The 18,839-nt window shown below is 35.6% G+C and overlaps 1 protein-coding gene across 3 annotated transcripts in view; it reads right to left on the reverse strand.

The window, feature by feature from the left end:
* ZNF654 (zinc finger protein 654) overlaps positions 1–18,839 on the reverse strand; it is a 95,276-nt gene that overhangs the window by 56,226 nt on the left and 20,211 nt on the right. For all 3 annotated transcript variants that reach the window (XM_059063781.2, XM_067034879.1, XM_059063780.2), the window contains exon 2: positions 16,116–16,261. In XM_059063781.2, the coding sequence (XP_058919764.1) occupies positions 16,116–16,261 (146 nt within the window). The remainder of the gene's footprint in view (positions 1–16,115; positions 16,262–18,839) is intronic.

Consider the following 18,839-nt stretch of genomic DNA (forward strand, 5'->3'; position numbering starts at 1 on the left):
AACACGCCAAGACACATATTAATCAAACTATCAAAAATTAAATACAAAGAAAAAATATTAAAAGCAGCATGTGAAAAACAACAAATAACACATAAGGGAATCCCCAAGGTTAACAGCTGATCTTTCAGCATGAACTCTGCAAGCCAGAAGGGAGTAGCAGGACATATTTAAAGTGATGAAAGGGAAAAAACCTATAACCAACATTACTCTACCCAGCAAGGATCTCATTCAGATTTGACAGAGAAATTAAAACCTTTACAGACATGCAAAAGCTAAGAGTATTCAGCACCACCAAACCACCTTTACAACAAATGCAAAAGGAATTTCTCTAGGCAAGAAACACAAGAGAAGGAAAAGACCTCCAATAACAAACCCAAAACAATTAAGAAAATGGTAATAGGAACACACATATCAATAATTACCTCAAATGTAAATGGATTAAATGCACCAACCAAAAGACACAGACTGGCTAAATGGATACCAAAAAAAGACCCATATATATGCTGTGAATAAGAGACCCACTTCAGACCTAGGGACACATACAGACTGAAAGTGAAGGGACAGAAAAAAATATTCCATGATAATGGAAATCAAAAGAAAGCTGCAGTAGCAATACTCATATCAGGCAAAATATACTTTAAAATAAAGACTATTCCAAAAGGCAAAGACGGATACTACATAATGATCAAGGGATCAATCCAATAACAAGACATAATACTTGTACATATTTATGCACCCAACACAGGAGCACCTAAATATATAAGGGAAACGCTAAGAGCCATAAAAGAGGAAATCAACAGTAACACAATCATAGTAGGGGACTTTAACACCCCACTTTCACCAATGGACAGATCATCCAAAATGAAAATAAATAAGGAAACACAAGCTTTAAATGAAACATTAAACAAGATGGACTTAATTGATATTCATAGGACAGTCCATCCAAAAACAGGATACACTTCCTTCTCAAGTGCTCATGGAACATTCTCCAGGATAGATCATATCTTCGGTCACATATCAAGCCTTAGTAAATTTAAGAAAATTGAAATCGTATCAAGTATCTTTTACGACCACAACACTATGGGACTAGATATCAATTACAGGAAAAACTCTGTAGAAAATACAAACACAGAGACTAAAGAATACACTACTGGGCTTCCCTGGTGGCGCAGTGGTTGAGAGTCCGCCTGCCGATGCAGGGGACACAGGTTCGTGCCCCGGTCCGGGAAGATCCCACATGCTGCGGAACAGCTAGGCCCGTGAGCCATGGCCGCTGAGCCTGTGCGTCCAGAGCCTATGCTCCGCAACAGGAGAGGCCACAACAGTGAGAGGCCTGTGTACTGGAAAAAAAAAAAAAATACACTACTTAATAACCAAGAGATCACTGAAGAAATCTAAGAGGAAACCTATAGGGGTGGGATAGGGAGGGTGGAAGGGAGGGAGACACAAGAGGGAAGAGATATGGGAACATATGTATAACTGATTCACTTTGCAGAGTCTGTGCTCTGCAACGGGAGAGGCCACAGCACTGAGAGGCCTGTGTACCGCAAACAAACAAACAAACAAACAAACAAAAAAAAACTTACGGGATGCAGCAAGAGCAGTTCTAAGAGGGAAGGTGATAGCAATACAATCCTACCTCAAGAAACAAGAAACATCTCAAATAAACAACCTAACCTTACACCTAAAGCAATCAGAGAAAGAACAAAAAACCCCCAAAGTTAGCAGAAGGAAAGAAATCATAAAGACCAGATCAGAAATAAATGAAAAAGAAATAAAGGAAACAATAGCAAAGATCAATAAAACTAAAAGCTGGTTCCGTGAGAAGATAAACAAAATTGATAAACAATTAGCCAGACTCATCAAGAAAATAAGGGAGAAGACTCAAATCAATAGAATTAGAAATGAAAAAGGAGAAGTAACAACGGACACTGCAGAAATACAAAGGATCATGAAAGATTAGTACAGGCAGTATATGCCAATAAAATGGACAACGTGGAAGAAATGGACAAATTTTTAGAAAAGCACAACCTTCTGAGACTGAACCAGGAATAAATAGAAAATATAAACAGACCAATCATAACCACTGAAATTGAGACCGTGATTAAAAATCTTCCAACAGGGCTTCCCTGGTGGCGCAGTGGTTGCTAGTCTGCCTGCCGATGCAGGGGACATGGGTTTGTGCCCCGGTCCGGGAAGATCCCACATGCCACGGAGCAGCTAGGCCCGTGAGCCATGGTCCCTGAGCCTGTGCCTCTGGAGCCTGTGCTCTGCAACGGGAGAGGCCACAACAGTGAGAGGCCCGCGTACCGCCAAAAAATAAAATAAAATCTTCCAACAAACAAAAGCCCAGGACTAGATGGCTTCACAGGCGAATTCTATGTAACATTTAGAGAAGAGCTAACACCTATCTCTCTCAAACTCTTCCAAAATATAGCAGAAGGAGGAATACTCCTAAACTCATTCTATGAGGTCACCATCACCCTGATACCAAAACCAGAAAAAGATGTCACAAAAAAAGAAAACTACAGGCCAATATCAGTGATAAACATAGATGCAAAAATCCTCAACAAAATACTAGCAGACAGAATCCAACAGAACATTAAAAGGATCATACACTGTGATCAAGTGGGGTTTATCCCAGGAATGCAAGGATTCTTCAATATACACAAATCAATGTGATACAACATATTAACAAACTGAAGGAGAAAAACAATATGATTATCTCAACAGATGCAGAAAAAGCTTTTGACAAAATTCAACACCATTTATTAAAAAAAACCTCCAGAAAGTAGGCATAGAGGGAACTTTCCTCAACATAATAAAGGCCATATATGACAAACCCAAAGCCAACATCATTCTCAATGGTGAAAAACTGAAACCACTTCCACTAAGATCAAGAACAAGACAAGGTTGCCCACTCTCACCACTACTATTCTACATAGTTTTGGAAGTTTTAGCCACAGGAATCAGAGACAAAAAGAAATAAAAGGAATCCAAATCAGAAAAGAAGAAGTAAAGCTCTCACTGTTTGCACATGACATGATACCATACATAGAGAATGTTAAGAGGCTACCAGAAAACTACTAGAGCTAATCAATAAATTTGGTAAAGTAGCAGGATACAAAATTAATGCACAGAAAACTCTTGCATTCCTATACACTAATGATGAAAAATCTGAAAGAGAAATTAAGGGAATACTCCCATTTACCACTGCAACAAAAAGAATAAAATACCTAGGAATAAACCTACCTAAAGAGAAAAACGACCTGTAAGCAGAAAACTATAGACAATGATGAAAGTAATTAAAGATGTTACAAACAAATGAAGAGATATACCATGTTCTTGGATCGGAAGAATCAATGTGAAAATGACTATACTACCCAAAGCAATCTACAGATTCAATGCAATCCCTGTCAAACTACCAATGGCATTTTTCACAGAAGTAGAACAAAAAATGTACGATTTGTATGGAAACACAAAAGACCCTGAATAGCCAAAGCAATCTTGAGAAAAAAAAAAAAAACAGAGCTGGAGGAATCAGACTTCCAGACTTCAGTTTATACTATAAAGCTACAGTAATTGAGACAGTATGGTACTGGCAAAAAACCAGAAATACAGATCAATGGAACAGGATAGAAAGCCCAAAGATAGACCCACACACATATGGTCACCTTATTTTTGATAAAGGAGGCAAGAATATATAATGGAGAAAAGACAGCCTCTTCAGTAAGTGGTGCTGGGAAAACTGGACAGCTGCATGTAAAAGAACGAAATTAGAACACTCACTAAAACTATACACAAAAATAAACTCAAAATGGATTAAAGACCTAAATGTAAGGCCAGACACTAGAAAACTCTTAGAGGAAAATACAAGCAGAACACTCTATGACATAAGTCACAGCAAGATCCTTTTTGACCCACCTCCTAGAGAAAGGGAAATAAAACCAAAAATAAACAAATGGGACCTAATGAAACTTAAAAGCTTTTGCACAGCAAAGGAAACCATAAGCAAGATGAAAAGACAACCCTCTGAATGGGAGAAAATATTTGCAAATGAAGCAACTGACCAAGGATTAATCTCCAAAATTTACAAGCAGCTCATGAAACTCAATATCAAAAAAACAAACAACCCAATCCAAAACTGAGCAGAAGACCTAAATAGACATTTCTCCAAAGAAGATATACAGATTGCCAACAAACACATGAAAGCATCCTCAACATCACTAATCATTAGAGAAATGCAAATCAAAACTACAATGAGGTAACACCTCACACCAGTCAAAATGGTCATCATCAAAAAATCTACAAACACTGAATGCTGGAGACGGTGTGGAGAAAAAGGAACCTTCTTGCTCTGTTGGTGATAACATAAATTGATATAGCCACTATGGAGAACAGTGTGGAGGTTCCTTAAAATACTAAAAATAGAACTACCATATGACCCAGGAATCCCACTACTGGGCATATACCCTGAGAAAACCATAATTCAAAAAAAGTCATGTACCACAATGTTCACTGCAGCTCTATTTACAATAGCCAGGACATGGAAGCAACCTACATGCCCATTGACAGATGAATGGATAAAGAAGATGTGGCACATATATACAATGAAATATTACTCAGCCACAAAAAGAAACGAAATTGAGTTATTTATAGTGAGGTGGATGGACCTAGAGTCTGTCATACAAGTGAAGTAAGTCAGAAAGAGGAAAACAATACTGTATGCTAACACACATATACGGAATCTAAAAAAAAATTGGTTTTGACGAACCTAGGGGCAGGACAGGAATAATGACGCAGACAGAATGGATTTGAGGACAAGGGGAGGTGGAAGCGTAAACTGGGACGAAGTGACAGAGTGGCATGGACTTGTATATATTACCAAATGTAAAACAGATATAGCTAGTGGAAAGCAGCTGCATAGCACAGGGAGAGCAGCTCAGTGCTTCGTGACCACCTAGTGGGATGGGATGGGGTGGGTGGGAGGGAGACATAAGAGGGATGAGTTATGGGGATATATGTAAATGCATAGCTGATTCACTATGTTATACAGCAGAAAATAACACACCATTGTGAAGCAATTATACTCCAATAAAGATGTTAAAAATTTAAAAAAACAGCCACTTAAAAAAAAAAGAACTGCTTTTGCTGTATCCCATAAGCTTTGATATGTTGCATTTCCATTTTCATTTTTCTTAAGGTATTTTAAATTTTTTCTTTGACTTGTTCTTTGACCCACTGATTGTCAGTAAGAATGTTGTTTAATCTCCTCATATTTGTGAATTTTCCAGTTTTCTTCTTGTAATTGATTTCTATTTCCACACCACTGTGGTCAGAAAAGATGCTTGATATGATTTCAGTTTTCTAAATGTACTAAGACTTGTTTTATGGACTAACATATGATCTATCCTATGCATTTGAGAAGAGTGTGTATTCTGTTGCTTTTGAATGGAATATTCTGTATGTCTGTTAAGTACAACTGGTTTAAAGTGTCATTCAAAGCCAATAGTTCCTAACTGATTTTGTCTGGATGATCTATTCGTTGATGAAAAGTGGGGTATTAAAGTCCCTTACTATTATTATATTGCTTGTCTATTTCTCCCTTTAGGTCTCTTAATATTTGCTTTATGTATTTAGGTGCATCTGGGGGAATCTAAGATTTCTGCATAAGAAGCAATGAGCAAAATGTCAAATTTTCAACAACTACAGATGTATTTCATATATGTTTTTGTTTTCTTTTTCTTCTTACTTCAGTCCACAGTGAAAGCTGACAGTATAATGCTGTAGTCTAGTTCCATGAACCAAAGTTAGTGGGGGAAGGAAGGAAAAGTTAAAATGTTCAGATCTGTAGTTTTTCAGGGCTCTGACTGAGCATAAAATTAAGACATTCAAATATTAGAAAAATTCAAACATTTACATCCTTCATAATGACTATATACATGTTCTTCTAAAGAATATCACTGATCTTCCTGATAGCAGCAGAAATAGTAACACCTTTTAGTCTACTGCTTTTTCACTCTAGTTTAGTGTATCCACACTGATCAAGGCAATTATCAAGCTTTCTTTCCTTTAGTTAGATCAGAAAAAAATAAATACCATTTTTAAAACTACACACATACATCCTTCTAGATTTTGATATGTAGTATGGGTGAGAAGAGAGTATGTCATCATCTGATCACTTTTCACTTCTGCCAATACAAATATACCACTTACCAATCCCTGTATCTCTTTGCCAGTAAAATGACTATAGTCTCAACTACTTCACTCCAAAATTAACAAAAGGAGTAGTAAAAAACAAAATTAAAAGGAAAAAAGATGCCAGTCCACAACTAGCACCAAATGAAATGTTGAGGATCTAAATAAACATGGCCAATATAAATAAATGCACATAGGTTTGTCTAATTTGACTTTAAATACAACAAATCCTTAAAACAAAATATTGTAATGAAATAGTAACGAAAAACAAAGTTGAGAAAAGTTAGTAAGGGAATTTAATTAAGACCCCCAATGGCCTCAAAAAGGAAGACATCTTTTCCTTAGAGAGAGAAAACAAAGAAATAGGCTAGACAGCCTTGATTTCTCTATAAAATAAACAAGGTTCACCTGCCACAAATGATTAGTAAAGATGATGGATACAAAATTGGAGACGGTTTTGAATAAGTGTTGGTCAAAATAACTGAAGAGTCTAAGGTTACATCTAAAGGAACTAGAGACAGAAGAACAAACAAAACCAAAAGTTAGTAGAAGGAAAGAATAATAAAGATCAGAGCAGAAATCAATGAAATAGAAACAAAGAAAACAATAGCCAAGATCAATAAAACTAAAAGCTGGTTCTTTGAGAAGATAAACAAAATTGATAAACCATTTGCCAGACTCATCAAGAAAAAGAGGGAGAGGACTCAAATCAATAAAATTAGAAATGAAAAAGGAGAAGTTACAACAGACACCGCAGAAATACAAAGCATCCTAAGAGACTACTACAAGCAACTCTATGCCAATAAAAAGGACAACTTGGAAGAAATGGACAAATTCTTAGAAAGGTATAATCTTCCAAGACTGAACCAGGAAGAAATAGAAAATATGAACAGACCAATCACAAGTAGTGAAATTGAAACTGTGATTTAAAATCTTCCAACAAACAAAAGTCCAGGATCAGATGGCTTCACAGGTGAATTCCATCAAACATTTAGAGGAGAGCTAACATCCTTCTCAAACTCTTCCAAAAAACTGCAGAGGAAGGAACACTTCCAAACTCATTCCATAAGGCCACCATCACCCTGATACCAAAACCAGACAAAGATACTACAAATAAAGAAAATTAGACCAATATCACTGATGAATATAGATGCAAAAATCCTTAGCAAAATACTAGCAAACAGAATCCAACAACACATTAAAAGGTTCATACATCACGATGAAGTGGAATTTATCCCAGGGATGCAAGGATTCTTCAATATATGCAGATCAATCAATGTGATACACCATATTAACAAATTGAAGAAAAAAACCATATGATCATATCAATAGATGCAGAAAAAGCTTTTGACAAAATTCAACACCCATTTATCATATAAACTCTCCAGAAAGTGGGCATAGAGGGAACCTACCTCAATATAATAAAGGCCATATACGACAAACCCACAGCAAACATCATTCTCAATGGTGAAAAACTGAAAGCATTTCCTCTAAGATCAGGAACAAGACAAGGATGTCCACTCTCACCACTATTATTCAACATAGTTTTGTAAGTCCTACCCATGGCAATCAGAGAAGAAAAAGAAATAAAAGGAATACAAATCGGAAAAGAAGAAGTAAAACTGCCACTGTTTGCAGATGAGATGATACCATACATAGAGAATCCTAAAGATGCCACCAGAAAACTACTAGAGCTGATCAATGAATTTGGTAAAGTTTCAGGATAGAAAATTAATGCACAGAAATCTCTTGCATTCCTATACACTAATGATGAAAAATCTGAAAGTGAAATTACGGAAACATTCCCATTTACCACTGCAACAAAAAGAATAAAGTACCTAGGAATAAACCTACCTAAGGTGACAAAAGACCTGTATGCAGAAAACTATATATAAGACACTGATGAAAGAAACTAAAGATAATACAAACAGATGGAGAGATATACCATGTTCTTGGATTGGAAGAATCAATATTGTGAAAATGACTATACTATCCAAAGCAATCTACAGATTCAATGCAATCCCTATCAAATTGCTAATGACATTTTTTACAGAACTAGAACAAAAAAATCTTAAAATTTGTGTAGAGACACAAAAGACCCCAAATAGCCAAAGCAGTCTTGAGGGAAAAAAACGGAGATGGAGGAATCAGACACCCTGATTTCAGACTATACTACAAAGCTACAGTAATCAAGACAATATGGTACTGGCACAAAAACAGAGATATAGCGCAATGGAAAAGGATAGGAAGCCCAGAGATAAATCCACGCACCTATGGTCAACTAATCTATGACAAAGGAGGCAAGGATATACACTGGAGAAAAGACAGTCTCTTCAATAAGTGGTGCTGGGAAAACTGGACAGCTACATGTAAAAGAATGAAATTAGAACACTCCCTAACACCATACGCAAAAATAAACTCAAAATGGATTAGAGACCTAAATGTAAGACCAGGCACTATAAAACTCTTATTTGAAAACATAGGAAGAACACTCTTTGACATAAATCACAGCAATACCTTTTTTGACCCACCTCCTAGAGTAATGGAAATAAAATAAAAAATAAACAAATGGGACCTAATGAAACTTAAAAGCCTTTGTAAAGCAAAGGAAGCTACAAGCAAGATGAAAAGACGTCCCTCAGAATGGGAGAAAATATTTGCAAACGAATCAACGGACAAAGGATTAATCTCCAAAATATATATGCAGCTTAATATTTAAAAAAAAAAAAACCCAATCAAAAAAATGGGCAGAAGACCTAAATAGATATTTTTCCAAAGAAGACACACAGATGGCCAAGAAGCACATGAAAAGCTGCTCAACATCACTAATTATAAGAGAAATGCAAATCAAAACTACAACGACGTATCACTTCACACCAGTTAGAATGGGCATCATCAGGCCTCATCAGAAAATCTACAAACAACAAATGCTCGAGAGGGTGTGGAGAAAGGGGAACCCTCTTGCACTGCTGGTGGGACTATAAATTGATACAGCCACTATGGAGAACAATACGGAAGTTCCTTAAAAAACTAGAAATTGAATTACCCTATGAGCCAGCAATCCCATTACTAGGCATATACCCAGAGAAAACCATGATTCAAAAAGATACATGCACCCCAATGTTCACTGCAGCACTATTTACCATAGCCAGGTCATGGAAGCAACCTAAATGCCCACTGACAGACAAATAGATAAAGAAGATGTGGGACATATATACAATGGAATATTACTCAGCCATAAAAAGGAACGAAATTGGGTCATTTGTAGATATGCGGATGAATCTAGAGACTGTCATACAGAGTGAAGTAAGTTAGAAAGAGAAAAACAAATATCGCATATTAACACATATATGTGGAACCTAGAAAAATGGTACAGGTGAACCAGTGTGCAGGGCAGAAATTAAGACAGTTATAGAGAACAAACGTCTGGACACCACGCAGGGAAAGCGGCGGGGTTGGTGGTGGTGGTGGTGTGATGAATTGGGAGATTGGGATTGACATGTATACACTGATGTATATAAAATGGATGACTAATAAGAACCTGCTGTATAAAAAAATAAATAAAATAAAATTCAAAACAAAATAATTGAAGAGTCAGGAAGTACTAAGAGTTGTTACATATTGTAGAGAAAGGATATACGTACTGATTGGGGCCTACAAGACTAACACATTTTGTGGGGCCTGGCACCACTGAAAAAAAAAGACACTTTAGAATTAGCCTTTCTTCCTCTGATTTCTAGGCTGTCTCCTAAATTAGTTGAAGCCTGGACTTAAGTTATAAATGTAATCAAATAAAACATGGTTTAATATAGTAGAGCCTGAAATTAGGCACAAATTCTATGAAATATGGTACAATTCAGCAACATAATCAGAAAGGGTCACTTATCTCTCATGTAATATGTGTGGCCCATGATTGTCTAGTCACTCTAAACAAGAGGCTGAGTATACCCACTTAGTTCCATGAAAAAGAAGGTCCTTTGGTCTTCTCTCCCTATGCAACTTGACATATATACTTTTAGTGTTTGCCACTGCATATACTAAATGCTACTAGTTGAACTAGTTCCCTCCTCCAGTGGACTATGTGGGTCCTTGTGGACCTAATGGCTGTCAGGCAAATTACTATTTCCATTACTGAACCCTGCCTGGACTGCTGAAATCTATGAACGTTTATATTTTCCGCCTGGCTAAAAGAGGCTAGAAAGGCAGCATTAAAGCTTGCTTTTATGTAAAACTTATAAAGTCTATGTTCTCTGCCTGAAGGTCCGCTTAGTTTCAGGGTGTTTGGCTTTGCTCTACCTGGAAAACTTAGAAATCAGTATTTAACCAATCTAAAACAAGAAACAACAGGAAAAATAAACAGTCAGAACTTAATTAACTCGGATTTGCAAAAGCCCCCTAACTTCTCAGGCCTCAGTTTTCTTATCTATAAAAAAGGAATTAATTTGATGTCCTTTTTAGTGCCAACACATACATATATACACAGCAAAATCTTCATTTCTTTAGAAAATACAGCTTACAAGGAGAGTCAACCCAGGTAAAATTATAATTAGTCAATTTAAGACAATTCTCTACATAACTATTCATTTCCATAAAATTTAAAAAAACACTCAGGTATGAATAAAAACACAATCCAGTTTCCCTCTCTGTAAAGAACATCTTGGAAAAAGTGTAGTTTTTAGAATCTCCCAGTCTACAGAAGGCAGATCTTCACATACGTATTAATTTACAAGGTGGGTATAGGTTTTTATGAAGGTAGATATACAGACCAGACAAAACTACCAGAGAATATAGTAGTTTTATGTTTAACATATAACATATATTTTATATGCATATATTGTAAATATATATATTAGCATGAGACAGAATGTTATAAACATTACTTCTTTAGCTCACCTATATATTTTTTAAGTGAATAAAACTTTTAAAATACACTATATATATCATAAACAAGAATTCTACAAATAGATATGAGTTATAATGAAATCCATTAATAACCTGACATCCTGTCCAGGCACCTTGAACATTCTGTTTGCCATTCCTGGGAGTCTCTTTTGCTCCTTCATCTAATTTACTCCCATCATTCCTTCAGAGCTCAGCTCAAGTTTTAGTTCATCGAGCAAATTTTCCCTGACACAGAAAGGTCCCCTGTTAAACTCTCTCATTGAACCCTACAATTTTTTCATACTTAACAATACGTACTAGTGGAGCTGCTTGTGCAGTCTTTTAGCTCTGTAAGGTCTGTAAAACAAGGACTCACCAATCTTATTTTCTATTTTTTCTCTAGAACCAAGCACAGAAATTTACAGAATGAATGAATGAATGATTATGGAATAATTGTTAGAAGAACTTTCTAGCTTAAATATTTCAATAAAATAGAACACTGTTCCAGACTCACTAACTCTTTCAATGGCACCACCATATGGCCATTTCCCCATTTTTCTTCTGGTATTAAAAGTACAATTATCTTTTCCACTGAAGTAAATTCAAATAATGCTGAAAGTTTTCTTTATAAGAAACATTACTATTTAACAAACCACTAAGATAATTTACTTTCTTTTGCCCAGCACTGTCCATCTTAGATAAGATTTACCTTTGCTTAATACATTATTCTTTTCATGAGCAGTAGTTTAAAAAAAAGCTAGCAAGCAGTGAAACGTAAATCAACAAATGACTTTTTTTTTAAAGTACTTTTGAAAGCCTTAAAGACATTTTCACATTACAACACAAAAATTAACAAGATTATACAGATGAAAAGGGGGAAATATCCAAATGGGCACTGAATCAAGAACAATACTTCTTGCTTACAAATAATGTATTTCTTTCAATACTTATTTATTTTCCTCAGAAATCAGCAGAGAATAATTGAAACAGCTTCGGTAGCTTTCAAAATATCATATAAAAATATTCTTTGTAGTGACATCCATTATTTTTGTCTACTTAGCCAGCTCTCCTTCACGCTACCACATTCACTTCTTGAGGAAACTGCTTATCCCCCCCAACATTTCTATGGTCCTCACAGGGCTGCCAATGTAGTATCCTCCTTTCCCCTAGCCATGAGGTGGGCTTGCTAACAGATAGCCAAAAATCTTACCATACTCTTCTCAACAGAGTGATTAGTTCAAGCAATGGGCACATAACCTCAGCCAGGCCTGAGTTCCCCCAAAATTTGGGGGAATAGAAGTGGGAGCAGAGGGTTTCTTCTCCCTTGGTTAATAAAGTAAACTTAATCCAAGAATTGTCAACAGCCCTGAGAGAATGAAGCCAAAAAAGGAAAGATGGAAAGGAAGAGAACAAGTCTAGATATTTTATTCTCTAGATTCGGAAAAATCCTGAAACTAGTTCTAGTCTTTGCTTTTCCATGATTTAGTCATCTAATAAATCCCTCCAAGCCCTTCTTTTTTTGTTTAAACTAGGCTGGGTAGGATGTGTCAATTATAATCAAGAAGTCCTAATACTTCCCATATTCATTTAGGCATCGCAAAAATAAATCTGTTTTTTAAAAATAATACATATATTTTTAAAACTGCTGTGCTCTTACAAGTCTAAATAACGTTATATTCTAACCTCTTTTCCCCTCCCACAATTTTTTTCAGCTTTACTAGAGTATAATTAACAAATAGAAACTGTATATATTTAAGGTATACAAATTGATACATAGTGAAATGATCACCACAATTAAGCTGGTTAACATATCCATCACTTCACATAGCTTCTACAACTTTAAATATATATAAACTTTTAAAGAAGCACAGTGTACATGCGCTCTTTAACATTTTTATACATATATATAAATCAAAAACCATAAAAGTTCACATATATTAAATTTACACATCTTCAATATTTAAAAATGCTAAGTGCATAGAAAGGCTTCAACACTCTCTCTCACTGCCAATGACCCAGAATTAACAACTTTCAGTATTTTTAATAGCTGGTGATAATAAGTTTTCCTAGTATTTCTTGATTTACCAATTTTAAATATTATCTCTTAACTTCCTGCTGTGATAGAAGAGAATTAAACTCCTCACACAAGTACATCCTCCCAACAGTTATTCATTATTATTTCCTCTATTATTTATCTTTGTAACTTTACTTACACCTTTATTTATGGTTTCATGTACTGACACTCCATTTTGTAAAATAAGAATTTTAAGGAAGGATATTAGTGCCCTTGTCCTTCACTTTCAACTTGTAATTTCCATCAAATAGTCTTATATTGAAAGGTTAATAATTTTCCCTGGTTCTGTAACTAAAATTATTTTTGTTCTTTAAAAGTTTGAAGTCAATAGCATCATTTACATGAAGAAAACTATATAAAAATAACATTCAGTGCATATCTAAGTAGTTAGCTATGACTCTGTATCTTTTCCTGTTTTAATTGCTTTTTTTTTTTCCTCGGTACGCGGGCCTCTCACCGTTGTGGCCTATCCCGTTGCGGAGCACAGGCTCCGGAAGCGCAGGCTCAGCGGCCATGGCTCACGGGCCCAGACGCTCCGCGGCATGTGGGATCTTCCTGGACCGGGGCACAAACCCGCGTCCCCTGCATCGGCAGGCGGACTCTCAACCACTGCGCCACCAGGGAAGCCCTCTAATTGCTTTTTTATTTCCTTTGCCTTGTCTACTTTTATCACTTCCTTAAATGGTTACAAATTCTCAAGGTAAGTTTCAAGTCTCCATTTTTACTGGATATTCCCCTCTTGGAGGTGACATATCTGTAAGACTTACTATTTAGCAGTGACCCTGGAACTTCTCTTCCGTCTATCTTAAGTAAAAGCTACTGTTTTCTAGATCCATTATCATCTGATCTTTTTATATTATACCCCATTTTCTGGAGTACATTCTCTAATAACTTCCCAAGAAAGAGTATGTGGACAAATCAATCTCCTAGGTTCTTACATGCCTGGAAATATTGTTTCTACTCGCACACTTCACTGACAGTTTGAATGAGTATAAAATTCTACACTGAAAATAATTTCTCTTCAAAACTTCAGAGACATTGATTCATTATATTCTACCACCCACTGTTGGTTGTATGAAAACCAATATCAATCTGATGTTTGTTCCTTTGTAGGTGACCTAGTTTTTTCTCTCTAGAAGGTGTTCAAATCTGTTTTGTCATTCTTGTTATTTTCAAATTGCAAAATGATGTATTTACCTGAGTATTTTTTATATTCATTGTGCTGAGCACTTCTTGGGCTCTTTTGGTCTGGAAGTTTACGACTATTAATTCTGGGAAATTATTTTATTATATATTTATTTGAAAATTTCCTCCAACATATATTCTCTAAATTCTTTTTCTGGAACTTCAGCTAGTTAAATAATGAACCTCCAACATGAAGTCACTGTATCAGTTTTTTTCTGCGCATTCCTTCACTTTGGTTTTGTTTTACATTCTGGATTATTTTTTCAACTTTACCTTGCAACTTTCCTACAGAATTTTAAATTTTAACCATCACATTTTTAAAATTTCCACAAACTCATTTTTGGTATCTCTTTATTCCTTTCACACAGCATGATATGTTGATGTTTTAATGTCCTACAAATCTTCTTAACTCTCTCTGAAAATGCTAATTATAGATTTTATATTTCTCTTTCAAATGTTTTGTTTTCAACATTAACAGTATTTCTTCCAGAATTTTTTTTTCAGTTTGTTTTCACTGTATTTTTTTCATGTTGAAGGCATTCCCCAAATGTCTGATGATTCCTGAATATCCATTAATATGTAAGAATAAAGCCACAAGCAGGTTAATTGGGAGCCCTGTGAGCATGTGTAGTTTGGTGACTGGTAAGTTTTTCTTTAGGGTAATTAAGTGATTAGGTAGCCGTCTCAAGAAGAACCCTTAACTGCCAGAATACAAAGGTCACTGCTCCAAAGTCATTTAATTTCATTAGAGAAAAAAAAGAAAGTATCAATGCTGTTTCCCCACCCTACCCTGGCCCTAGGGTCTGGTGAATGGCCTGAATGGAAAAACTGCAATTAACTCCTTTATCTGTATTCTCCCAAAGTATCTCATTCCCTACTCTCTATTTCATACCTTTAATGTTCAAATTCTATACCTCCCTAGGATTCCAAGAGGAAGGAGGCAGGACAGATGATCTTCCTCCTATCTTATAAGGCAGAGGATAATTTTGTTTTATATGCTACCCACAGTTTCAAAAAATGTTTTACAAATAATAAAGTATACACATACATAAAAATATATAAAACAAGAGTTTTACAAAATAATACTTATCCCATGAGACACACTCTGATATTTCCTATTGTATTTTGTAATGTTGATAAATGAATTCACAATCCACTAATGTGATGTGAGTGTAATGTGAGGAACAACAACAAAAAATTAAGTTGTGACTTGCTCCGACACTCCTCTATCTGTTTTCTTTCCAAAAAGAAAACTGTTGAAATCTTTTCATTCACTGATGACTCTTCTCTATTTTCTTTTCACTGTATTTCCCTCTTTTACTTCTTTACTATTTTAGTAGGATCTACGAGGGCAAAAAGGATAAATACAAATGCTCAGTTTGTGATCTTTAACTCAAAGTCCTTTACAAGTATTTTTAAAACCCAAAGTTTCCTAACCTCTTTCTGGCCTGATTTAAGATCCCTCTGCTAACTATGATGGCCTCAACTGCTGCTGGGATTTATCATTAAAGTTTGCCAAGGGAATCTGGGGAATTAAAAAGGAAAGGAAAGTGCTAGTAGTAAACCTAAGAATCTATATAACAACTCCACTTAACTCTAAAGCTAAAAGTAAAATTGTGGTTAAATGTTCAAAATTAAACCTAAACACTTAAATGAAGAAATATAAATCTTTTTGAGGGAAGACTTTAGGAAAGGTTCCTTCTGCAGAGAGAATAATCAAAAACCAGTTCTCAAATATATCAAGAAAATACTTTCATAAGAAGTAAAGAGTACTTACAAAGCAAGGCTACTCAAAACATATTGTACGTGCTCACATTCATCTGGGAAGGATGCACTGGCTGATGTAAAACAGCAAAGTGCAGTCTGAAGAACCTGAAGCTGTGGCAAAGGGACCTGCCATCTTCCAGCATAATCTTCAACCACCTGATAGGGAAGCAATCCCAAAAGTACATTATTAGAGAAAATGTTAAATTTGGATAAAACTTACCAGATAAATTAAAACATTAGTTCAGCATGAACACATGATTTAGGAAGGGGAAAAAGTTCTTTATTGTTTAGTTTCATGGTATACATCTGAAAATAAAATGAACTATTATTTGAAAACGTGGAAAAGAAATATAGTATATAAATGACCACACAGTTCAACTGCCAAATCTTGACCAAATGTTGTAACAAATGCCTTCATATCCCATATCTAGTTTTTTGTCAAAATGCCAATTATCAAATATTAAAATAGCTAAACAGTAGACTATAGTAATAAAGAAAATTAGAAATGAGCATGCATTATTATTACCATTATTATTTACAAGACTGAACTCTAAACATTCTGGCAACAAATGAGTATTATAGTGGTGTGATACTCTGATTAGGAAAGTTTAAACTGTACCATACTGAGGAGAAAAGAATACATAATATAATCAGTCTTGGCTCTGTCACTTAACTAGTTTTATGAATTGGGTATGTCATCTTCCTTCTCTATGCATTACTTGCCTCACCATAAAATGGAGATAATAATGCTTAACTTGCAGATTTACTCTGAAGCTAAATTGGGAATAATTTATGAGAAAACATTTTAGAACTATCAATTGCTACAAAATGTTAATTATGACCTCTCATATGCAAGACTGCTGTATTAAAACTATTATATTATAGAAATTCATCTTATAAAATAGGTTGGTAAACTATGGCATATAGGCCAAATTCAGCCTGCTACACATTTTTGCATGACCTACAAGGTAAGAAATGGATGTTACATTTTCAAATGGTTGAAAAAATCATTTTGTGATGTATGAAAATCACATGAAATTCAAATTTCAATGTCCATAAAGTCTTACTGGAACATAACCAGGTTCATCCATTTACATATTATCTATGGCTGCTTTCCTGCTACAACAGGTTGAGTAGTTGTGACAGAAATCATATGGCTCACAAGTCTAGAATGTTTAATATCTGACCCTTTACAGAAAAAGTTTGCCAACTCCTGATTTAAAAGCTGGTAAAACTAGAGCAGAGAAGAAAAGCCAAGAACATTCAGAGCTCAAGGACTTTTCATACTAATCACTTCCTGTTGGAGATAATTTTCCATGAGTCTCTTGTATTTCCACAGTTTTTTAAAAGAGGCCCTGGTTGCCTTTCAGCCTTTCAAAGATGTTTATAGGGAAGAGCCTTGAAAAACAGAGATGATATCCATGATGCCCCTGTCCAAAGCAATGTGTCTCTCTGGAGCAAAGGTCAGGCAGATATGCTTGCACACCATTATAAAAGATTATGAATCCCTAAGCTTGGGGTTCGTAAGCTGTGATATAAACTTACTATGAGCTCAGGATCCACCTGGGCCATTCACATCACCTTTGTGACACTTGAGGGGCAAAGGGAACCATCATGAACTTGAAGCACATGCTGCTTGCTGTGCCATGAGTAACAGAGTCTGCTATCTCTGACCCAGGAGTTTCATGTCTTGGGCCAACATTTGTGAAACTGTGGCAATCTACCTTAGATAAAATCCCAGACACTTCACACTTGTTTGACAATTCCAAATTGCATTACCAGGTGTCTAGCATGTCTCCAATGTTTCTAGGAACATGTATGGATAAAGAAGAAAGCTAGAGAGTATTAGCTCTGTGAACTTGTATCCCCCTTCTATATCTAGTAGTCCTTACTAGCTGGGAAGTAAAAACTACTAATACTTATGATGACTCCAAGTAGGACAAATTTTTCCAAACCACCACAGGCAAAAAAAAAAAAAAGAAGAAGAAGACGGAGAAGAAAGTTAGATAAATGGTGGTTTCCTGACTTTAAATTTTCTCTTCACTAAAGTGTTAGACCACCTTTATTGCCTCTTTTTGGCCCCCACACCACCATTCTGGTGCCACATAAAAAACAGATACCTAACAGACTCACATTTTTTCTACCTTTAATCCAAAATAGTTTGCCCTAATACATTTCTACTTACAACCTTATTCACTTCCTATTTATGGGCTGGGTTTATCGGCTTAGAAGAGAAGCTTTCTACTTTCTCAGGTTCTATTCTCATTGTAGCTTCCCTCATTCACCAAGATTCGGCTATTAATACCCTGCCTGATCCAGCTGAGCCCAAACCTAACACAATAAAAGTACTTGTGCACAACACCTCCAGTAGTTTCCCACAATATCCTTGAAGGGACATAAACAAAACTGGCTGAAATTTACATACAGTTCGCCCTCAGTATCTGTGGAGGATTGGTTCTAGGATCCCCCACCCCATACCAAAATCTGCAGCCGCTCAAGTCCTTTATATAATGTATTTGCATATAACCTATACACATCCTCTGGTATACTTTAAATCATCTCTAGATTACTTAAAATAACTAATACAATGTAAATACTATGTAAATAGTTGCTGGCACATAGCAAATTCAAGTTTTGTGTTTTGGAACTTTCTGGAATTTTTTTCCAATTTTTTTTTTCCAATTTTTTTTTGCGGTACACGGGCCTCTCACTGTTGTGGCCTCTCCCATTGCGG

This window comes from Kogia breviceps, chromosome 5 (genome assembly GCF_026419965.1).
Source record: "Kogia breviceps isolate mKogBre1 chromosome 5, mKogBre1 haplotype 1, whole genome shotgun sequence".
NCBI classification, from domain to species: Eukaryota; Metazoa; Chordata; class Mammalia; order Artiodactyla; family Physeteridae; genus Kogia; species Kogia breviceps.